This window comes from Mizuhopecten yessoensis, unplaced genomic scaffold (assembly GCF_002113885.1).
Source record: "Mizuhopecten yessoensis strain PY_sf001 unplaced genomic scaffold, ASM211388v2 scaffold4947, whole genome shotgun sequence".
Lineage (NCBI taxonomy): Eukaryota > Metazoa > Mollusca > Bivalvia > Pectinida > Pectinidae > Mizuhopecten > Mizuhopecten yessoensis.
Window position 1 is genome coordinate 129,615 of NW_018405801.1, and position 22,949 is coordinate 152,563.

General features: G+C 35.0%; 1 protein-coding gene across 5 annotated transcripts in view; it reads right to left on the reverse strand.

The window, feature by feature from the left end:
* LOC110450032 (ankyrin repeat and sterile alpha motif domain-containing protein 1B-like) overlaps positions 1–22,949 on the reverse strand; it is a 208,374-nt gene that overhangs the window by 38,033 nt on the left and 147,392 nt on the right. For 3 of the 5 annotated variants that reach the window (XM_021497246.1, XM_021497245.1, XM_021497242.1), the window contains 9 exons: positions 17,801–18,063; positions 15,123–15,222; positions 12,736–12,839; positions 11,945–12,056; positions 10,119–10,345; positions 8,714–8,905; positions 7,641–7,769; positions 6,783–6,854; positions 5,514–5,537 (listed from right to left, as the gene is read on the reverse strand). In XM_021497246.1, coding sequence (XP_021352921.1) covers positions 5,514–5,537; positions 6,783–6,854; positions 7,641–7,769; positions 8,714–8,905; positions 10,119–10,345; positions 11,945–12,056; positions 12,736–12,839; positions 15,123–15,222; positions 17,801–18,063 — 1,223 coding nt within the window. Of the gene's footprint in view, positions 1–5,513; positions 5,538–6,782; positions 6,855–7,640; positions 7,770–8,713; positions 8,906–10,118; positions 10,346–11,944; positions 12,057–12,735; positions 12,840–15,122; positions 15,223–17,037; positions 17,129–17,800; positions 18,064–22,949 lie in introns of all 5 variants that reach the window. The other 2 variants (XM_021497243.1, XM_021497244.1) reach the window with 2 other exon arrangements.

Genomic DNA, 22,949 nt, shown 5'->3' on the forward strand with positions numbered 1-22,949 from the left:
ATTCCCAAACATTTACAAAATAAAGTACATGCCAAAGTTAAGTGACGTACAATAGTTACTGTTATTAAGGTACCGATACACTCGGAAAAACTTGTGGACAGTCAAAAATTGCTCAAACAACACCGATATATAAATCTTAGAAAACATCCTTTTACTCAAAGAATACTGATGCTGGGAATAGTCCCCCTCCAGATCTTATTTCATTTTGTGCTGTATTTGATTTGGAGAAAAACTTGGACGGATTCTAGAAAGATTTCGAGTTGAAATTTGACCATGTAACTTCTTATAAAAGGACTAAATTTTATTTTTACCACTGTGTATTTCACATCATATTAATGTGGACATAGACCCACTAAGCCAGACCTATTTAATAGATATCTCTTATCCAATGATAGCTGATCTGTTTGATGCAGGTTAAAATAACTACCATGAATGTATATTTCACTAGTACAGATGTAACATTGTACATTACATGTAAACCAAACTCTGATCACAATTTAGCCAATCTTTTGAGATTTGTTTCCATAAACAAAAAATTACAAAAAACGTTTTATCTTCTAACAGTACACCAGTAAATCCATTTCTTGCCCCTGGAGCCCTACACCTAAACAGTACTGCCTCTAACATTGATCTTGTTGAACATGTTGGACTGTGCCAAAGATATTTCTTTCAGTTTATATCGCTATCCCGTTGCCAGACCTATAATGCCAGAAACATCAACACCACCCTGTACCAACAGAGGGAGGCACATTGATTATTCACAGTCATTGTTTCTGGGATCTTTGATTGATGAGCGATTCCCTGACACAACTTGTCTGCAGTTCTCCGACAGTTCCACAGGCGTTTTAGCCACAACTCTCTTTCAACTGTCAATACTTTGGCCGAACTTCTTAGACCTGTGATTTAATTTCACTGCTGGTGTATTCATTTATAAGCCCTCCACTGCTCCGAGGGTGACAAAAGGAGGTAGATTGTACGGGGCTGTCCTAGGTGTGCTCAATTGCATTACGTGAGCTTGGCTTGGCTTCACTGGGCAGAAACCGATTCATTAGAGAAGGCACAATGTCCAACCACGTCCGCCTTTCAATAAAACCAGAACTCTGGAAATCTACATCAATCGGACCAGCGTAATCTTTGGCCTCTGATTATCCAGCTTATGATACGGCATCACAAACATTTTGCCAAGTTGTTCTGTGACTTGAGCACCGAGAGAAATGACAAGGTGACTTAGGCGAGAGTACCAGGAAATATTCATCTCAGGGTCTTTATTAGATTTCTTTTTATTCATCAATGACACGGTAAATCAAAACAGGCTCATAGCCTTGCTCTCCCATTCTAAACAAAACCAATCGGCCTCAAAATGCAATCGCCTCTGAAGAATATGAATTAATTAAGCTTGTTAATAAGATCACATGACTGACTGGTGTGTAACGGTCACAGTAACATGTATCTACACCCAGTATTAGGAAGGGGGCATAACCCCGTCAATTGTCTGGAAAATTAAACCAACACTCACATCCTCAATCAGCATGGAGAGCGATGTATCGTGAAATTTAATCGTCTAGTTCAGATTTCACTGCGGGTATTAGAACATTAAATCTAAAGTCTCAATCTGTCGACTTTTTAAATCAATTCAATTTGAACACATATACAGTGATGTCAATTGAACATTGATAGGAACAAAACTTTACCCTTTAACCTCTAGGTAACCATAGTAGACTCTACCATGCATTTATGGGGATGAGTCCAATATGGTCTACAGTGGTGAAAGGGTTGAAATGGACAGGTATTTGGGATAACACAGTATTTTTTAATTATATTGCCTTTCATTTAGGTAGATTGAAATAAATATGACAATTCTCAGGCCAAATAAAAAAACAAGTTTGTTTCTTTTTACATGAAAATATTAGGGTAGGTGGGTTATAAATATATTATATTTTGCAATATAATTTTATAAGGTTTACACAGGAAAATAATCTTGACTGTGCTTCCTTAAAAACTGCCAAAAATTTAGGGTAGGCACAAAACAAGAGGCCCAGAGGGCTTGTATCGCTCACCTGGACATGTTTAAAGTACTTGATATGAGGTAAGGATATAGCACTCCATAGTAGGTACTGTATGTGGCACACTCACTGTTTATAAAAAATTAAGTGCCCTTGACCGAAGGATGCTCCAGACTAAATAAGGATAAAATCCTTTAATCCCTGTGGTAGAAGAAGTATTTTAAAGGTTTATTTCTATTTCTCCTATTGGGCCCCACCCCTCTGACCCCATGGGGTCCCAATCCACCATTTATACAAAATTGAGTCCCCTAGGCCCAAGGATGCTCAAGACCAAATTTGGATAAAATCCCTTAACCCCTATGGTAGGAAAAGGATTTCAAAGGTTTTTACCTCTACTTCCCATATTTGGCCCCGCCTCTCTGCTCCCAGGGGGCAACATCCACTGTTTATACTTAATTGAGTCCCCTTGAAGCAAGGATGCTCCAAACCAAATTGGGATAAAATCCCTTAACCCTTATGGTAGGAAAAGGATTTCAAAGGTTTTACCTATATTTCCCCTATTGGGCCTGACCCCTCTGCCCCTAGGTGGTTCAAACCCACCATTTATACAAAATTAAGTCTCCTAGGCCCAAGGATCCTCAAGACCAAATTCGAATGAAATCTCTTAATCCCTGTGGTAGAAGAAGGACTTTAAAGGTTAACCTCTATTTATCATGTATACAAAATTGAGTCCCCTTGGCCCAAGGATCCTCAAGACTAAATTAGGATAAAATCCCTTTATCCGTACGTTTGAAGAAGGATTTTAAAGGTTTTACCTCTATTTCCCCTATTGGGCCCCACACCCACTGCTTATTCAAAATTGAGTCCCCTTGGCCCAAGGATGATTCAGACTAAATAAGGATAAAACCCCTTAATCCCTACGGATGAAGAAGGATTTTAAAGGTTTTACCTCTATTTCCCCTACTGGGCCCACTTCTCTGCCATCAGGGTGGGCCACACCAACCGTTTATACAAAATTGACTGCCCTTGGCCCAAGGATGCTCTAGACCAAATTTAGGCAAAATCTAGTGGGTCGTTCAGGACTAGTAGCGTTTTAAAGGAAAAGTTGACGGACGGACAGTGCGGTATGGCATAAGCTCACCATGGTACTTCGGACCAGGTGAGCTAAAAATAGAGTAGGTTGGGGAACTACCAACAAACAACTGTTTTTGGCCTCATCTGAAATATATTTTCATAATTTTTTTGGTAGTTGATTGTCATCCGTTTGAACATAAAAATAATTTCCAGTAAACAGTGTGTAGTGACATCTATTAACGGTTTAATACATTGCTTTCATACCTGTATAACTACAGGTAAATAATTCTCAATCTAGACTTTAGGTATATGATAGGAAACTATCTTGGTCATTCCTAAAAATTTCATTTGAAAGACTTACATTTTAAATATGCAAAGACAATTTCTTTTTCCTTTTTATTCTTTTTCATTCTGAACAAAAAAGAAGTAGCGTGCATGAAGTTTTGTGTCATCATTACAGTATTCCACTAATGAGATATGAACATTTCAAAAACATGTGCAAATTTTAAGAAGTTTTTTTGGTTTTTTTTTTAGATTAAAAACTGAGCAATGCTTCTACATAATAGACAAAATTAAATCAGTTTAAATCTACATCTTGTTTATTTATGTAATAGATACTAGGTCATAATCCAAGATTCTCCAATACATTCATTCAGTGTTAAATGTCACGTCATGCAAACAGTCAAAGGTAGACAACTCTTAAATTACCAACACTTTCAGAGAATAAGTCTTTCATGTACATCTATGAAGTGCTTAAAAACACAACTTTATAAAATTACAGAAAAATCATTGACATATCTGAAGTGCAGTCAAACTCTTAAACATGCAGACAGGGTCACATGCATACAACATGCTAATACAGGAGAAACAAACGAGAAAGTCAAAAAGTTCATTTCAGAAATACTTCTTATGTTTATAATCTCAATACTACTAGAAAATGCAGTATTTCAAAAGTCATATGGATCGTTGGAGATGTCGACTATTTTACCCAAATTAAAAGAAAAGTTGTGTTCTAGACTTTTTTTTTTCTTATTTTGTATTTTTAGATGTACACTTAACAAAATTTCTGTTCACTTTGTTTATCTAAATATTTTTTCTAATTTCTAGTATAAATCAGAAGAATTTCATCAGACAAGCTCATAGCAGGGAAGTTACAAGGCAAAAGGTGAGGCAATCCAGAACCCTCAATCAATTCATGAGCAAAGATTTAAAATTAGAGAAAAACTATACTGACAAAAACTAGTGCTGTTTACCGGTCGATAACTAAACTGCTAAGTGAATTATCATTATTATTATTTTCTGATTCTTAACAACCCATCAACACAAAAGAGGTCTTTAGGGCCAATAAAAGTATACATACTACTAAGCGAAGTGAGACGATTGGGGTCAGATGTCAAGTTAAGATCACAGTGACCTAGTTATGGTGTGCCAGCATACTAGAATTTGGTAACTCAAGGTGACTTAGATTAGGAGCCCAGGACAAAGTGTTTGGATAGAAGTACATATACCACAAGATAGGTAGCTTCAAGATCAAATCTTTTTTTTATTTGCATACTTATTCTAAATTATTCAAATCCACAAGCAAAGTTCAAATCTATCTTAAGTTTAATACTTCTTACCTATTTATGGCAAAATGAAAACTATTGTTTAATTAAATGGGAAACTATATATGAAGGACAAACAGGACTAAAGACTATTTGAGAATGGGAACTGGATGGGCACCATGGAAACTAAATGCACAGCAGTTGAGATATCCGGTAGATTTAAAACAATTAGTCGAATACTTTGACTTGAGCTAAAGTATCTAACACCTTACTATTGGTCTGTTCTTGATTTCATTGACAAAAGAATATCAAGGAAACTACTGAACAAAGGGAAATAACTCCTTCTGATTCTAGATCAATTTTTGCACATTTCACAACCAAATTGTATCTGTTTAAAGAAAATTAACGGGACATCAACATCTGATGAATTTTACATGTTCAATGACTTCAGAAAGAAATATATCATTGTTTTCCCAAATTTTAATCCAAAATTAATGCTACCTTTAATTTACACACATATGACCATTGGGAAGAGGAGTCAGAATTAAGTCACTATACTAGTGGACTCAAAACCTTATAAGATGAGGGCATATTCTGGTACAGTTGACATTTATAATTGCTTATTTAACTTCAATTCTAGAATCAAAATACAAAAGTTACAACAAATTTAAATTGTTAGTCTAAACAATACTCCTGCTGACTCTTAAAGATTAAATCTAAAATTACCAAGCAACAATATACACAAAGATAAATTTCAATAGATGTTCTTTTGAACAAGGTAATCATCACATATTAAAAGAAATAAAGGAAGGAACAAATGAAATGCAACTAAAAACTGAGCTCAAACAACAAGCTTTGGCGTCATACAACAAATACAGTACTGTCAACAAACCTGAAGTTTTCTTCGAAATTTTTGCTGTTGAGCAGAAGTTACAAGAAATTGCATTATTTCATTTCTTTTCAGAACAAAAAATTGAGGAATTACTGATCTAGTAGTACTATTTCAGTTTCAAATTGATAACCAGAATTGATATTTCTACATTTCTTTCAGATTTTTTTTCCTGACATGCAAATTTTGGGGCAAATATATTTTGAAATTATAAATCAGAATTACGAATTTCTAAATTTACTTTGAACTGTTTTCCTAACATGCAAATTGGGGGGAAATATCTAGCCAAAAGAAAATGAAATAATTTAATGTTGAAAAGCAATGAACAAATAACATCACGTATCACACATGGCAGCTCTAGCTTGTAAGCTTTTGAAATAAGATGTGAAAACATGGTCTGGGCTCTCTTAGTCTGTACACATGTAAGGACATGCTTGTACAGGCGAACCTCAAAAATCTAGATTAGTGTTTGAATTCAGATGGCATTTGATAATCGATTAATCTGAAAATACCAAAAAAACTGAAAGAGATCTGATCTGATGGCAACAAAATGCTGTGTTTAAAAATGACATTTTCTATTGCCAATAAAAATATTTGGACATAATTGGTGACGACAGCAAGTAGTAATTCTTTCATTATTATAACTTAAATTGAAATTTGGCTTTATTCTAACTGTATAATTATTGGCATTTTCTAGATAGCTTAAAGATTAATAACAAAAACAAATCTCAGATTATTGATTGTGATAATCAATATTTGATCATCATGATGGATGCCAATCTTTCAATAAAAAAAAACACAATCAATTTAATCAAGAAAACACTAATCCAGATTTTGTTTAATATGCAGAAACATGGACATTTGAATATTAATAACATCTTTTATTTCAGTTTCATAAATCAAGAAAATCTTTTATTGTTTACTGGATTTTTTTTAGAAACCATAGCGATCAAATTAAAAAAAATCTTTTATGGTAGTTAACTAATTAACCAATATCTTTGTATCTTTGAAGAAAAAAAGAATGAAAATAGCAGTGATCAAATTTCATTTTGAAGTAAAATATTACACAACTTATTTATTTGAAGGTATTTCAACAAAGAAGAGAGCACCATGTTTCCTGAAAATATTTTTTCCCTTGTGTTCATGATCATAAATGAGCAAAAACAATGTGAAATGTTACTAAACTAACTGCTTGGTTGGAAGTGAAGGAGCAACATGTGTGCTTACAAATCAGTGGAAGTTACCTCCCTTACTCCACAACTACATACATACCTTGAGTTTGGATATGCCCTCTATCGTAGAGTTGGGGCCAGACAGCTCCTTTACCAATGTAGATCCCAAGTACTGAAGCACAAATAAAAAATAAACAGTCGAACAACGTTTTTTATAGATTGAAAGCATTATTTTATTCGGAAGATGCAACATAATATCTGTTGAAGATGTGACAATTATCAAAGCTGAAGATAGGAATGATAGTGGGAATCTCTGTTTTGCAAATATAGGTTGAGGTTAGCGACATTAGGTAGGGTGGGGTTATTACTATGGGGTTCGATAGTAAGGTTATTACTATGGTGGACCAAATGTGTCAAGTTGGTGGAAGTGGGATAAGGATATTTGTACGGGTAGACTGAAAGTTAGAGTGCGAGTAAGGGTAAAACCATCCCTGATACTCCAGGGGTTACGCTCACTTACGCTCTCTGCACCCCTGGAATATGTCAAGACAAAATCAAAGGATCAGTGTGTACCACCTTGTGGATGAGACAAAAAGACTAGTTTGATCCTTCGATGTATATCAAAAGAATCTCGCAGTCGGGTAACAGTAAAATTAACTGACTTTAAAGTTGAGCGTCTCTCCTTTGTAATCTTCAAAGGACAGGTATCAGCCTAACAATTGTTCAGGTTTTCTTTACCTGAGACCAATCAAAGAGCTAACTTTGTACCTTCCATTTTGCTATGACATATTCCAGGGATGCAGAGAGCATTAATATATATAAGTGAGGATAACCCCTGGAGTATGGAGGATGGGGAATAACAACTTACCAGCCAATGTAATTTTAAGGGGAGGACACCTCCATATACAATTCCTAATTGCAGTCCTTAATAAATATGCCACATAGGGGGGATATTTACCTGTGCCATGTAATTACAGTAGCCCTTGATGAGCATGACTGGGGGATGGCGCCATTCTTTGATGGGACTGGTGATGGTGGCCTGGTGGGGCGGTCGTAGGTGTATGCTGTCATCCCTTATACTCACACCCTGAAACATTGACAAGAATATTATGTGGAGCTGAAACTCTGATTAATTACTGACTGAAATTCAAAAAGAGTAAAGCAAACCTTTAGTTAATTAACTTGCAAAGATTCTGACAAATACTGTAGCCTATTAATCTTAAGAGAAATGAACACTGTTCTTTAATCATTTCTTCTTATCTAAATGACAGTGATGTATTTGCAAATCTGGTTTTATTAAATCAATGAAAAAATAATTTTATTAAATCAATGAAAAAATAAATAAAGACTCATTGCATTTAGATAGAAAGTATTAATCTGAATACTTCTTATTCCTGTTTCAAAGCAAAGCTTGTACAGTGTACATAGATCCTGTTCAAGAGCACCATGTAGAGTTACTTCCCTTTAGTTCACCACTAAACAACACTGACCCATTATAGAAGAGACGAGCTGTCCTTGGAATTTTTTCAAAATTTGATCAATTTGAATATATAACAAGCCATTTGTATGGTTGCTTGTGCCCTGCTTTGACCATCAATGCAAATATCAGAGAAACTAACTTAAACGCTAACACTTAATGTTGATAGAGATGCTGACAAAGTCAATGGACCATGAAAGGTAGGCCGCATCTAGCATTTGATGCATGGGTTAAGATGTACTACCTACAATGCATCTATGGTCTAAGTTTGGTTGTTGTAGCACTTATACTTTCATAGAAACTAACTTACACATAAAAACTTAGTGTTGCCGCCGTCGCCGGAAAAGCAACACCTTACACACCCTTCCACTTCGTGGCGGCGAGACAAAAAAGCTTTCGTTGACATTTTTACTGAACTGCTATATATATGGGTGGGCTTATCACCAGACATGGGCTTATTGTGGGATAAATAGGGGTACTGTCTCTTCAGACATCCTATGAAAATTTATAAAGATACCAACGGCTGCTATATAACAAGCTTAATTCTGCTGTACCTTGTTTTCCGAACGGAAGACTTCTTCATCCTCGCTACTATCAACAGGAGGAAATGCACTCTGGGAAGACTCTTTGACGTCCTCTTCTGAGGAAGTGAGAGGCTTGACGCCTGTGTAATCCTTGTACAGGTTTACATTAAACCGATGACTAGATGACTCTGAATCAGACGGTTGTGTATCTAACCGCTTCTTCTGTAGATGAAGAAAGTCGTTAAAATAAATTTTAAAAAAAATATCTTCTCATGGCAAGACTGAACAAAAGTTACAACTGGGCCCAGTTGTTCCAAATGTGATTACCTTAATCCGTGATTAGTGCAAATGTTATTTTTTGAGTATCTTTAAAATGCAACCATTAACTGAGGTGAAACTTTCCTGAAAGCAATATTTTTGAACAGTTAAATTAAATGCCAAAAGTACGAGGCTTTACCTTGTATAATGACCAAATTATTTGAGATTGAAAAACGTTGTTATGAGCTGTGATTATCACCTTTTGAACAACTTGGCCCTGATGTTCATGGTTCTGTTATCGAGAATTTCATTACCATGCCTTTAGAACAGGTTCAATACCATAGGCCCAGTTATTGTGAATCCTATACCAGGTTAAATATATCAGTAGGAATGAAATTGAGAGGGACATGAAAAACATGTAACAATTTATGCCTGCTGTGAAATCAGATATTTTCGTGGGGCCGAAATTTTGTGGTTTCCTGGCAAAATATCATTTTGTTGGTACATGAATTGGTGCAATTCAAGTAGCCGTTCAAATGGAGAATTGCTTTATATCAAACTTGTAATTAATTTTATGGATATATGAAACTGTGAATGAAGATTTTCCACAAAATCAGCGAAATTAAAAAAATTAGTGATTTCACAGTATGTTCAATTTGTTTCGTTCCTTGGTGTTTGTTGGAAACATGTCATGTTAAAGAGGAACAAAAGGCAAAGCAAAGTGCATCAAAATGTATAGACACTAGTAAAGATTGCTGAATCAATCTTGTGGCATTGGTTACCCTTTATTTATAAATATTATAATTTATTTGGATATACTGGTCTAACAGGAAGATATTAGGAGTTGGCAATTTTACAGTGCCTTTAACAGCTGTTAGATTCATAAATATATAGCATTAAAATCTTATTATACTGCCACCATTTGTCCAGAGAAATTCAGGGCATTAAAAAGGGCTTTGGCAATAAATTGAGGGAAATATATAAATTAAGTATATGTATTAAGAAAAAAAGAAATGAAAGGACCTAAGGAGACATGTTGGCAGTAAGTGAAGTGGCAAATGCCACGTATGGCATTATATCAAGGTTTTACAGTAATCCTTACGGAAAAATGCATTCATGGTTATCAAGACCTGTATTGACATGGTGGCACTGCATATCAGTGTGTCAGAATACATACCAAAGATGGATACTGCCTTTCAGGTGCCTGGCGTTCCCCTAGTGATGCCAGAATCCGCTTGCGGTGACCGATGGCTGATATGTCTAACACAGTCTGTAGCTCGACCTCCCAGAGTTGTAAGACTCGCTCCATTGAGTCCTTATTGTGAGACTTGAAGGAGTCGATATATGTCATTAAACTCAAACTTTTCAGCCATTCTTCCACTGTGGCAGGAGGGTTGTCAGGATCTGTAACAGGTAAACCATACAGGTATTGGTAAACTATACAGGAAACTCTCCACAGGTAAGTTATCAGGACATCAGGTAACTCTCCACAGGTAAGTTAATCAGGACATCAGGTAACTCTCCACAGGTAAGTTAATCAGGACATCAGGTAACTCTCCACAGGTAAGTTAAACAAGAAATCAGGTAACTTTCCACAGGTAAGTTAATCAGGACATCAGATAACTCTCCACAGGTAAGTTAATCAGGACATCAGGTAACTCTCCACAGGTAAGTCAAATAGGACATCAGGTAACTCTTCACAGGTAAGTTAAACAAGACATCAGGTAACTCTCCACAGGTAAGTTAAATAGGACATCAGGTAAATACACACATACAATTTCAAAAGGACAACAGCAAACTTACAATAGAAACATCTCCAGATAAACTTTCCTTTTATTTTTTCTTCTAATGTTTAGTTCAAAAGAAAAACTCACGTATATATTAAATCTATAAACTCATGTCCATTACATATGTCATTCCCTTAACTCCATTTCTAATCTATATGTTCTTCCCTGAAGGTGTGACCTCTGAACTTGCCAATGGGTCTGTCTTCTAGTGGTGTACTGATAATCGGAAACATCGATTAAATCGAGTTTGAAAAAGGTCCGATCCAATAATCGATTTTGCTGATGAAAGATCAATTATGTTCAATTGTATTGTAATCCTTTCTAACTTGAGATGCATCATCTGCATCGACATTATAAAATTTGGTGGTTAATATAAAAATGGAATTGTATATAGTAAAAAAGCGGAAATGCTTTTCGTTGCGTCACTTGTATTCGTTTCGTATAATACATACATCCGCATTTTGTATCAACCGAAACCACCATATTTGAAAGCAAGTAAAATGAAGCTAGCAGAGTGTTTTTCATGATAAATTATTATTAATATGCTATGTTATAGTGATCGGAGCATTCAAATGGGGGTAATTAATACCTTAACTGTGAGTACACCTAGTTGTCATCAAGTTTTGAGTCAAAACAGAGATATAATTGAATCCTTCCTTCCGCCTAGATTTCAGAAACGAGTATTTTCTCATCAGGCACAATTACATCAGATAATAAATCGGCCGGCCTCTTATGTTACACGAGTAGGTCATTTAAACCGATAATCGATTATCGATCGAATATGGAGTTTCGATTATCGATCTTGAATATTTGACCGATTCCCAGCACTACTGTCTTCAGAACTTCCCTTTAGGTTTGACCTCCGAAATTAACAATGTGTTTGACCTTTGAACTTACCAAGGAGGTTTAATCTTAGAACTTACTTATGGGTTTGACCTCTAAAACTAACGAAGGGTATGACCTTTGAACTTACCAAAGAGGTCTGACCTAAGAACTTATCAATGGGTTTGACCTCAGAACTTACAGATAGGTGTGACCACTGAACTTAAAAGATAGGTCTGACCTCTGAACTTACTTATGTGTTTGACCTCTGAACTTACAGAAAGGTCTGACCTCTAAACTTACCAAAATGTTTCACCTTTTTACTTAGCTATGGGTTTGACCTCAGAAAGGTCTGACCTCTGAACTTGCCAATGTGTTTGACCTCTAAACTTACCTATGGGTTTGATTTCCGGTAGTAGACGTGCTGCATCAAGAATCTGTTTTCTGTGTTCACTGTTTTTAATTCCTATGTGTTCTAAATCTTGGTCTTCTAACAGTTTACCACCCTGAGGAATGCACAACACATGTTATTATCAAGTCTGACATAGATCATTCACATTTGTAATGTTAACACAGCACACTGTGTGACAAATATATAAGAATACTGAAGTACAGTAACCAATATTTGTTCAAAGAAATGTTGGCATTATAAAAGGGTTTGGCGATAAATTGAGGTACAATAACAGGACTTCTTAAGAAAACGAGAAAAAATAGACATTGAGAGATGTTGGCGGTAAACGAGGTGGCAAATGAAATGAAAGGCATTATATCGAGGTTTTACTGTACTGCCTGGCATTATATGTCTGATACTGTGACACAATGTAAAGTCATTATACAATACGGTATACCAGGGACCTTTCATTGCAGTTTGATTTTCGCCTTTTTCTACCTTCACAGTGAGGGAGTATTTATCATTAAAGCAAACTTTGGTTAACAAAATTATGAACATAGTTATCAAATGTGAAGGACAAAATTAAAACTGGGTGAATATGGATTTTACCAGCATAGGGAAAAAGTTTCTCGTTATACAGTACATCTCCAATACAGTGATACAAAATCTATTTTTAAACAAAATAACAATGCAAATGAATGTTATTATAAAAAGAATGTTGATATGACTTATAAATTTTCAAATAACCTGTTGATAATCAATCAGCATACATTATAAAATTCTTGAAAACTTACCAGAAAATCTATGTTGTCGTAACCATTTGGAACTAGCGTATTTTCATATTGATCAAGATTTAGGTCTTCTAGCCAATCTCCAAGACATTTCACTTTTGAGGTTCCTAGCAATGGAAAACGTTCAAGTTGTACACAACTCCAAATTTGATCTTATCTGAACACTTCATCTTTACATGACATAAATATGTTACATCTGTTGTTTAAGTTCTACATCATTTTCATTGAGAAGAAGTTCCATTTACATATAAAGATAAAATTATAAAGTTTGGGGAAGAAACAGACAACTATTTAATAACCTTATAATTTCTAAAAAAAATACATATGAAAGTAAAAATTTATTATGTAAAGATGTCCCTAATAAATCTTTGTCTGTTAGGAAAGTAGACATTCAGAGCGGGAAAATAGGGGTAGGGGAGGTAATTCTAGCACACTTAAAACACACAACATAAAAATAGGGGTAGGGGAGGTAACTCTAACACACTTAAAACACACAACATAAAAAGAGGAGAGTTTTGGGTAACGGACTCACTTCACATGGGATAAAGTGTAACCTTCACAACAACAAAAGCTTGGGAGAACAACACCACCAGGTTCAACAACAACAAACACAAAGTCGCTGCCAAATATTGACAAGTATCTGTTTGTGATATATACACATTCTTGCATTATCCATATTGGGCATTTCTTTAGATGAAAAATGATTTTTTTTTACTTTTAGTTTCACCTAAATGACCAGATAAAAACTATGGTCAGGCCTGGTCGCCGCATTCAAAGAGTGACTTATTCATGGGTCAAGCACCTGTAGTACTGGGTATTTAAACTTTTGAAGGTCAGGACAAGTACCTATTAAACTTGAATTGAAGACCTAAAGCTGAAATGGCAGATCAGTTTCTTCAACTTCCAATACCCTAAAAATGTCAGATTAAGTAATTTATGTAAAGACAGAATGCTTGAAATGTGCCTTTGTTAAATGATCCAACAGTAACTATACAAAACAGTTGTTACATATTATAAATGCCATATTTAAAGACTGACTTTACTATAAAAAAAAAAAAAATCAGTAATACATATACAGGTATCTTTGAGCATAACACTATAAAAAAAAAAGTGTGATTTTTGGGTCTGAACAAAGCAAGTTGGCAAAGATATCATGATTCTTGGTCCTGAAGTACACGTAGGTATGGTTTGTGATGAGGGTGAATTGGGGCAGTGAATTAAAAGAAACATGGATAGCACTGGAATAAGTGATTTTGGGTGGCGTGGTCTGGCATGAATGGCAATGGAAAAAGTGATTTAGGGTAGTGATCTAGCGTTAACAGTTTTGGAAATAGTGATGTGTGGATGTGATCTGGCATAAGGGATTTCAGTGTGATATAATATGAACGACGAAGGATATGGTGACTCGGAGGGTACAGTGATCTGGCATGAATGACACTGGATTTTTTTTAGGCCGGGAGGGTCTGGCATAAATGGGGGGGGGGGGGGGATCTTGCATGAATGGTAATGGAAATAGTGATTTTGTGGGGGGGGGGACGTGATCTGGCACAATGGATATAGTGATTTTGATGTGATCCAACATGAATGGCACTGAATATGGTGATTTGGGGCCCAGAAGCATGGCTGGCACTCTAAAATATGGTCATCTACATCAAACAGAAGTTCTGTTTATCAAACTAACAGAACTATTTTCATCTTTCAATTTCCAGGTAAGAGTAGAAAACAGGGGCTGACAGCAGGTATGCTCTTCGGACATAAGGATCTAGAGGAGAAAGGGAGGGTATGGAGATACGGATCGGGATTTAAAAAAAAAATCTAATAGGTGGAAGGAGGGGGATAAATAGGGACATGGTATCCTGGATATGAATGGGATAATTATCACAACAGTTTATTACAAAGGATCAGGTATATTATATACGAAGGTACGGGAAGACCATTTCTATCACTTTACAACACATTTGATCAATTAAACAATACCATTTATCTAGGCCATTACAACATTAACACAGAAGACAAAAGGACATTATTTACAGGAGACTCGGGGAAGTTAGGACAATTAGGGAGTGATACACAGGAAACATTGGGTACCTGTATCGAGGACAAATTCAATATTTAACATCTAGATCTACATTGTTCTACATTGATTATGTCCAATCTATCATATTCAAAACATCAACTGAATCATTCTTTCCATCTCTAAGAAGGATTATTCATTTCAACATCAAAGGAAAAACTACAATTCTAATTCATAAAGGGAATTATTTCAAAAATCTCAAGTTAGTGTGAACAACAACATTAATGACGGTGATCATTCCAAGTTAGTTTTCGCAGACACAGAGTTAAACAGGTGGGATTGAAATTAGTCAATGAGGTGTGCATGATTATGATACCTTGCGAGGTGAGGTGTTCAGTAAAAGTGTTCAAGTATTCCTTCACAAAGACCGACTCTCGGGCCATTCCCACCCCTACCGAGTCTAGGGTAATCTGTATCTACAAATGGATCAATAAAGATACAGTCAAACAAGGCCACATGCTATAAATACATAGAAAGATCACTGTAGAACATGCTAAACAGGCAAACTCAAACAAAAGAAAAACAGTAGAGCTGAATATAAAAATAATGTGGATTATCTCCCTTGGTTTATCTCCCTTGGTAAAACCAGTTTTATTTTTTCAATACTTTGTGAAGTTTGTGATTTTAAAGGGTTTTATGAGGGTTTAAATTAACCCTTTGGTTGGAGATGTACGAAATTGGAGTTGTTTTCTAATTTTTACGGATTTTCCATCAATACCCCTCACAATCTACAACTATTTCATAGTTATCACACATGTTGAAACAAAGGTTTCTTATGAAGGTGTATATTAAGACAGAATTTTTGAAAGTTGATACTATTATTTTTTATAAAATTTTATTGTCTATTAGTATTTTATAAGAGTTGTTGTAGGTTTCAATTATTCAAATCAAGTGGAAAAAAGTAGAAGAAAATAATTCAGAGACTTCTAGTCTATTACTTGAACAGGAAATGAAATAAACCAATTTCTAGAAATAAAACTAATTTCACAGGAAGCGAAAGGCCACATGTATTTTTATAGCTCAAGGTTACAAAACACTTAACAACGCCTGAATCTGTTTTGTGCCAAACTGTGACAAGCTGGTAGCCATTTCTATCATTCCTTAGGAAGTCGTGCTAGTAAATGTCAGGAAATGGAGCATTTACACCCTCCTAGACAGACCAATCCAGTCTAATCACCCTCCTAGACAGACCAATCCAGTCTAATCTGTGGGGACAGTACATTAGCAATATGGTACACACCTCTCAGCTTTTAATAAACTATCGCTTTGACTGTGATAGACATACCACAATGTTTCATATTTTCTGAAATTTTCATGTGAAGTTGATTCCAAAACAATCACCTTAAAAGATCTTTTTGAAAAAAATCTTATTGGCAAAAATACTGGTGTTTTTTTTTTATTCCTCCCTTGAGAATATTTGAATTTTCTCATTAGACTAAAATTCTGAAAAGACTTTTTTTTTCTTTTTTTCTGCTACTGTCATTGTCTATAACTAGAATGTTATTTCATTACCAAGACGAAGTAAATGGCATTTCAGCTAAACTCAGACAAGTTAATTAAATATTTTGCAACCAATTCAAAAAAAAAAGATTATTGTAAAATCATAAAGAATTTTTATTAAATTGTCAAAATAAAATTCACAGCTCCATGCATCAGTGACCTGAAAGAAAAGAGATTTCAGCATGAATGGAACAATGATCGGCATGCAAGGTTGAAAGTTTCAGTTCCACAGATCCAATGTTTGGACTTTTAAGTTCCAATACGTTGATTCAATTGTTTTGCTGAACACTGTTTGTTGTTGGGAAGATATCATTGCTATTACCAATTTAATGTTTTCACCTGCATATTCAATTGACAAATCATCATTTCATTCATTAGAAGCAGTAATTTGTACAAGAATTATGTATCACTTTAGAAGAAAACATTCTGGTATTTATTTAACATTTTAATAGATAATTTTCTTAGAAATCCAGAATTGTAAATTTCATTACTGAAATTTTCACAGACCAGATTATATATAAAAAAAAAGATAAAAGTTTGACAATAGCAGAACTCGTATGATATTTCTCTCAATGCTTCCAACATCAAATATCCACCTATAGCATAGAATACCATGCGTCTTTACAAGCAATTATACAAGCATGCAAATGAGATATAAGATCCAAGGAACAGGATACAGCAGGCAAACTCCCAGCATTCTTTGCACCTCGTTGTCATGGCTACGGATGTACCTTTGAAAAGCCTGTTTATTTCGGTCTCTATGGAAGACAAATCGCTGAACTGTGATATATCCTCTCCATAACTGGACAAAATTCCTGCAATCTAAACATCTTAGTTTGTCAATAAATAAAGTACTTTAAAACATACAGCAGTCAGATTCTACATCAAATCAAAAATACTTAAACCCTCATACTTGCCAATTAATGTATATATTTCTTACCCTAATTTGAGCATTTTCAATCAGTAAATTTGTTAAACTATTCCTATTTTTTAAAATCTGCTAACTTAATCTGAAAGAACAGCTCAATATTAAAGGTATATTACGTTACTAACCAAGCACAACTTGTGACATATTTGTCATAATTCATTTCAGATAGCACAAGTTGTTCATAAGAATTTTTTAGAACTCATGTATTTCCTGTAATTAGCACCCCTTCGGCTAATATAGTAATGTCAGTTATAAAGTTAGTTATTTTCACAAGCAGATCAAAGGGGAATCCCCTCAATATCCAAGATCAGTCATTATTTATACAACATTGATTGTGCATGTACTTTACACAGACATCCAGAAATCTAATTCCAATCCTGTGTCCACTGTTGAGGTCAAATGACTTGTTACATGGAAGTCAAGTTGGTTGACATACCATCGTAAGTTCGACAAATATTCATAAATCATAGTTCAATCATTAAGATATTTTCATATTGATAATCAATCTATATGAAATAATAAGGATTAAAAATATAAAATGAGACAATTATGTAAAGTATATAAACCTGGGCCCAATCGGCGGTGTCATCGAAGTGGTTGGCATCTGTTTCCGTGCCCGTAGTCATGGATACCCGCGTGGCTGAGATACTATCAATCATCTTTTTGTCCAAGTCTTCTTCTTTCTCCATGAGAGGGTCAAAGGGGATTAATCCTGTAGTTGGGAGTGACTGCCTCTTCTTAGCACGTAAGTACTTTCGGTGTTTGACATTGTCCCAGATTTGTGACACAACCCGACGAGGCCGACCGACTACCGATCCTCTAAGAAGACCTGAAGGTACAGAAAACATTCAAACATGAACCTCTGTCATTGTTTAGAAAGCATCATTTCAACAACACATACTGAAGTAAAGCAAATTCACACCTGAAAATGCTTGTGATAAAAACATTCAATAAAAATTTGAAAATACTTTTAATTTCCTAAAATATTTCCTTTTAACTGGATACTTGCTATCTTTTCTTTTTTTGAAGACTTGATTAACTTGAATTCAATCTGGTTTAAGAATTGTCCTGGGGATCCACTTTAAGATCCATGGTTATTTCATTGTATCACACATATACAATTAATAGATCCACTTTGAGACCCATGGTTATCTCCATGCGCGACACAAATTGGTGAACTGACTTTATGCCACTTAAGTAAGGGTCTCTCTCCCACTGCAGATAAAACGCTAGAGAATTCCATTTAAATTTTTCAAACGTAGTTACCTCCCTTTAATTTAGTTATGGCTTTAGAAAAACTGCAGTCAGGCTTGGCCAGGGATCTACCTTTTATCTGGTAACTCAGTTGGTTAAGAGCAACCAAATCATGATCGAAAGTCAACACAGTAGAAATCCTGGCCTTGCCCTGTTGCAGTTTTACTCTCTAAACACCTGTTAATATCATTTTTGATTATTTCATCTCTATCAGTTTTTAAAAAAGGTTCCACAGATGACAGGTTTCATTAAAGAAAATAATTTCTTAAAGCTACTGTCATGCAAGTAAAAAAGTTTCCAATTTGTAGTTACAGTTTTTGGCTGTTGTACAGGGATCCTTAAAAGATAATCACCCTAACATCAATGAAGGCAGCTACCTTCAATCACGAACATGCAATTTTATTATGTTCTACACAAAACATACCAACATCAAAAAGGTATTTTACATAAACTTCCTTCATGTGCTATAGTTTAAACACAGCAGTAACTTTGAAATGTGTGATTTTTATGTACCATCCAGTTGTTTGCTAAAAGATTCAATGACGGACACTAACTACCGAATGTGGAGTTACTAGCTAGTAAAACCCATCAAAATCACCTGTAATCCCTAACACTGCATAACGAAAAGTCAGCAACTGCAAAATTAAACATTTACAGATGCAAGCCAATAGTTTTTAGAGACCATAATTACTTGTGTTTGCTTTAATCGAGTGCCAAGTAGGTGAAATGCTGTCCATCGAACTCGTAATATTTAACCTCCGATTTTTTCATGCTCCCTTAAAACTTTTGGCAAGGACAAAATTTACCAATAAATGTTCCGTTATCTCCTCCGCATATAAGTGGTGTGAGTATATTTCACCCATTAAAATCCGACTCAATCAGAGGCTTGAGGTAGGTAGGCAGATGTTGAAGGGAATTAAATCGAATAGGGAAATATATAAATAATGTTTCTGGAAACCTTTCGTCAGTAAAAGTGATTCACGACTCAGCACAAAATCTTTATGTCCGTCTTTCTAATCAAATCGCAGTAAAGATCAAATCAAATTAAGTCAAATAACTAAGATACAATGTGATCATCAGCCTCTTGTCAGGTTATCCGTTTATGCCATTTCTCCTTCTGTTTCTGGGAGAATAGCGGATGTGTTACCGTTTACTTATCCATTTATGTGCCTGTTTTCTGGGAGAATACGGTAGTTCATTTGAGCGCATTAAGGTGATATCAAATAATAAAGGAAAAGGGAATGTGGAAAGCGAGGTGTCAAATGAAATAATTGTTAATTTAAATGTTAAACCTTAATGTTAAAGCAGGTTGCACTTCAAAAATTCCAGTCAAAGTCTTGACGGAAAAATTGGAACCATATGCATTGTTTACATTGTTGTGTATATTAATAGATAACTGCATTTGCAGATAAAATTCAAAACTTAATAAATTTCAAGAATTACTAAAAACAAGAGGCCCAATGGGCCTGCATCGCTCACCTGGTATTAATCTCGCAATTGTAACCTTAAAAGTGCACTAAAATAAAGCTACAGGCAAAATATCAGTGTCTTGCATTGACTTCAAGTCATTCAGAAGAACCTGTTAAATGATTAAAACACATTTTACCCCTGTGACCTTGAAAGTAAAACATGGACATTAAGTTGAACAAACTTCATAGCCCTTCCTCCAAGAATGCAACTTGCCAAATATCATCACCTTATACCTTTTGTTTATTGAGAAGATGACTTTTAAAGAGTTATGCACTGTGGACCAGATGTGACCATGAAAGTATGTCAAGGTCATTCACACCAACAAGCAATCACCCTGTATGCTTTAGTTATTCAGAAGAAGTTGTTTAAAGGATTCAACATGTTTGACCCCTGTGACCTTGAAAATGGGAAAAGTTCAATCATTTGAACAAACTTTGTAGCCCTTTATACAAGAAGAGTTTATTTCCAGGAACATCTCGTTATCACTTGTACAAAATGTTTAACAAGGAGTTGGGTGGTCTTAAACATTACGGAGCATCAGAAAAGCATCTTAGTAAAAGATTTTACAATAGTGCTTCCTTCCTCATTAGTTTTGGTGTCAAAAAGCAGATCACTTTGTCCTGTTCATATTTTTTTTTTCTAAATGCAAATTTCATAAAATTTGTTTGCGTTTTCCTGTGAATTTCAACATAATGAATCAAAACAAATAAAAAGATGATTAATTAATCCTGAGTCGAACAGCATTGCAATATATTCTATCAGATTCTTTCTTTATCAAATTTAATTGGTGCAGTGTTCGAACCGATAAAACATTCTCTTCTACGGCACATCATAATGTGTCCAATTTCTGCAATAAAACATCTGTGTACTCTTGCTTGCCTGGGATATTGACCAATCCATTGGGAGAAAAACATATTATTGCTTGCCTGGGATATTGACCAATCCATGGGGAGAAAAACATATTATTGCTTGCCTCGGATATTGACCAATCCATGGGGAGAAAAACATATTATTGCTTGCCGACACTCCCAATAAAACCAGCAATATTGACTTTAAAACCCCCATTTCACACCATATGTCAAAGTCTGCTGTGCCTTGGTTATATTTCTAAATTTTCTGTTGTCTCATAGAAACGGTAATTTTCATGCAAACCGCTTTGTAAGCAAATTTGCTTAGTGCTACACTATGACATTTTCATCGTTTTCCACACTGGCTTTATCAAACAAAGTTATTTGTTCTGTCAATATTAGAGACAGACTTTTTTTTAATTAATTCTTGTATACATAGCATTGCAAGGTTACATGAAAATGACACACACCGAGTGGAACAGAAACTTCTAGTTATTTATAGTCTCCCCTAGGTAAATATCATCATGGCCATGTTTATCTTCCTCTTAATTAATTTAAAACACAGCAATGTCAGGTCGGTTCCACGTTCCTGTTTATATTGGGGTTCAACTGGAGTCACTTTTCATCATAGAACCCGTCAATTTTCATTAACACCAATAGATAGCATACACACTCTAGATTATTGATGTAAACAATCCTATCATTTTTTCTCCATAAAAAAAATCACTTACATATACATTTCACAGCATGTGTTTTTTTTGCTCATTTTCACAAAACTAATAAGCATTACTGGGATACATGGTCAGTAAACACCACCATTATCCCTCAATGGTTTACAACTAATGCAGTATATTGTATAACTGTATTTATCCTAAAATAAGCCCATGCCTGCTAATAATATTAGCCCACATATGTCTAATACAGTTCCAAAGGAATTTTAATCCCCCACTTTGAGTTTATGTGTTGGTACCTTTAGCTTAGTTATTGCAGAATAAAAACAGTAACTGTTATATACTAGTATTTAAGATATTTTATCTAAGGCTTTCTGACTCTTGTTATAATGCCATTGTTGAAAGACAATCTATCATGTTACATCAATTCTCTAGTGGGACTATCCCTCTAATATGACCACCTCTCCAATTTGATCAAATTCTTTCTCTGTAATTTACTACAACTCTTAATTAGACAATCTCTCTAATGTGACTATCTTTTTAATAAAACCTCTCTGTTAAGATCTAAGTCTACTTCTGTAATAAGATTACACCTCTAATTAGATAACCTCTCAAATGTGACTACTAAACATTTATAATAGGACCAAACTTATAAGTCTACCTTTCTAATATGACCACCTCTATATAACCACCTGTCAAATCTGACCACTTCTCTAATATGACTACCCTTCCAATATGACTACCTCTCCTTTAAATTTAATACACTGAGGAGACAACCTATCTTGAATATGAAATTAGACAACACTTCTTTTCATGTTAATTCTGGTACTAACATTGTACTTATAGAGCAAGGTTCTGAGACTATTTCACTGAGACAACCCCTGCTGTTGTTTGATTTTATTTCTTGCTGTGTAAATTCTAAACATTTATATGGTTCTTTAAGGATATGCATGTGTTAAATTCCCTTCCACCTAGTACCCTATATATCCTCCTCAGCCTCCTCATCCTACAACATCTTCCGTATCAACGCAGCCACTGAAGCATGAAAGTCTCTAAGTGAATTGTAAGTTATCTCAATCAGACATTTCTACCCTATCAGGACATGCTGAGGATATCTAAGAAAGTGATACCATGTCCTACTTACTGGTTACCATATCAAATAAAACACACAAGAACTTGATATGACACTTTTACATGAACAAGTCTCACTTCAAGTGTATATTGTAACATTTTAGCCAATAAACTACAGCTGTAACGTTGGTGTAGTTAGCTAACCCCACAATAACACTTCCGTATTCCACATACTTGTGAGAAACACCTGCCAGACACCTACATTTACAGGTATCTTATCACGCTACCTGGGTTAACACCTGTCCATAACGAGCTGATAAAATACTCACTCCTGGGGTGCTATCTGTGAACCCCAACGAGTTTACACCTTTTCCTTCAGGGGAAAGGGGTTAGAGGTCAAT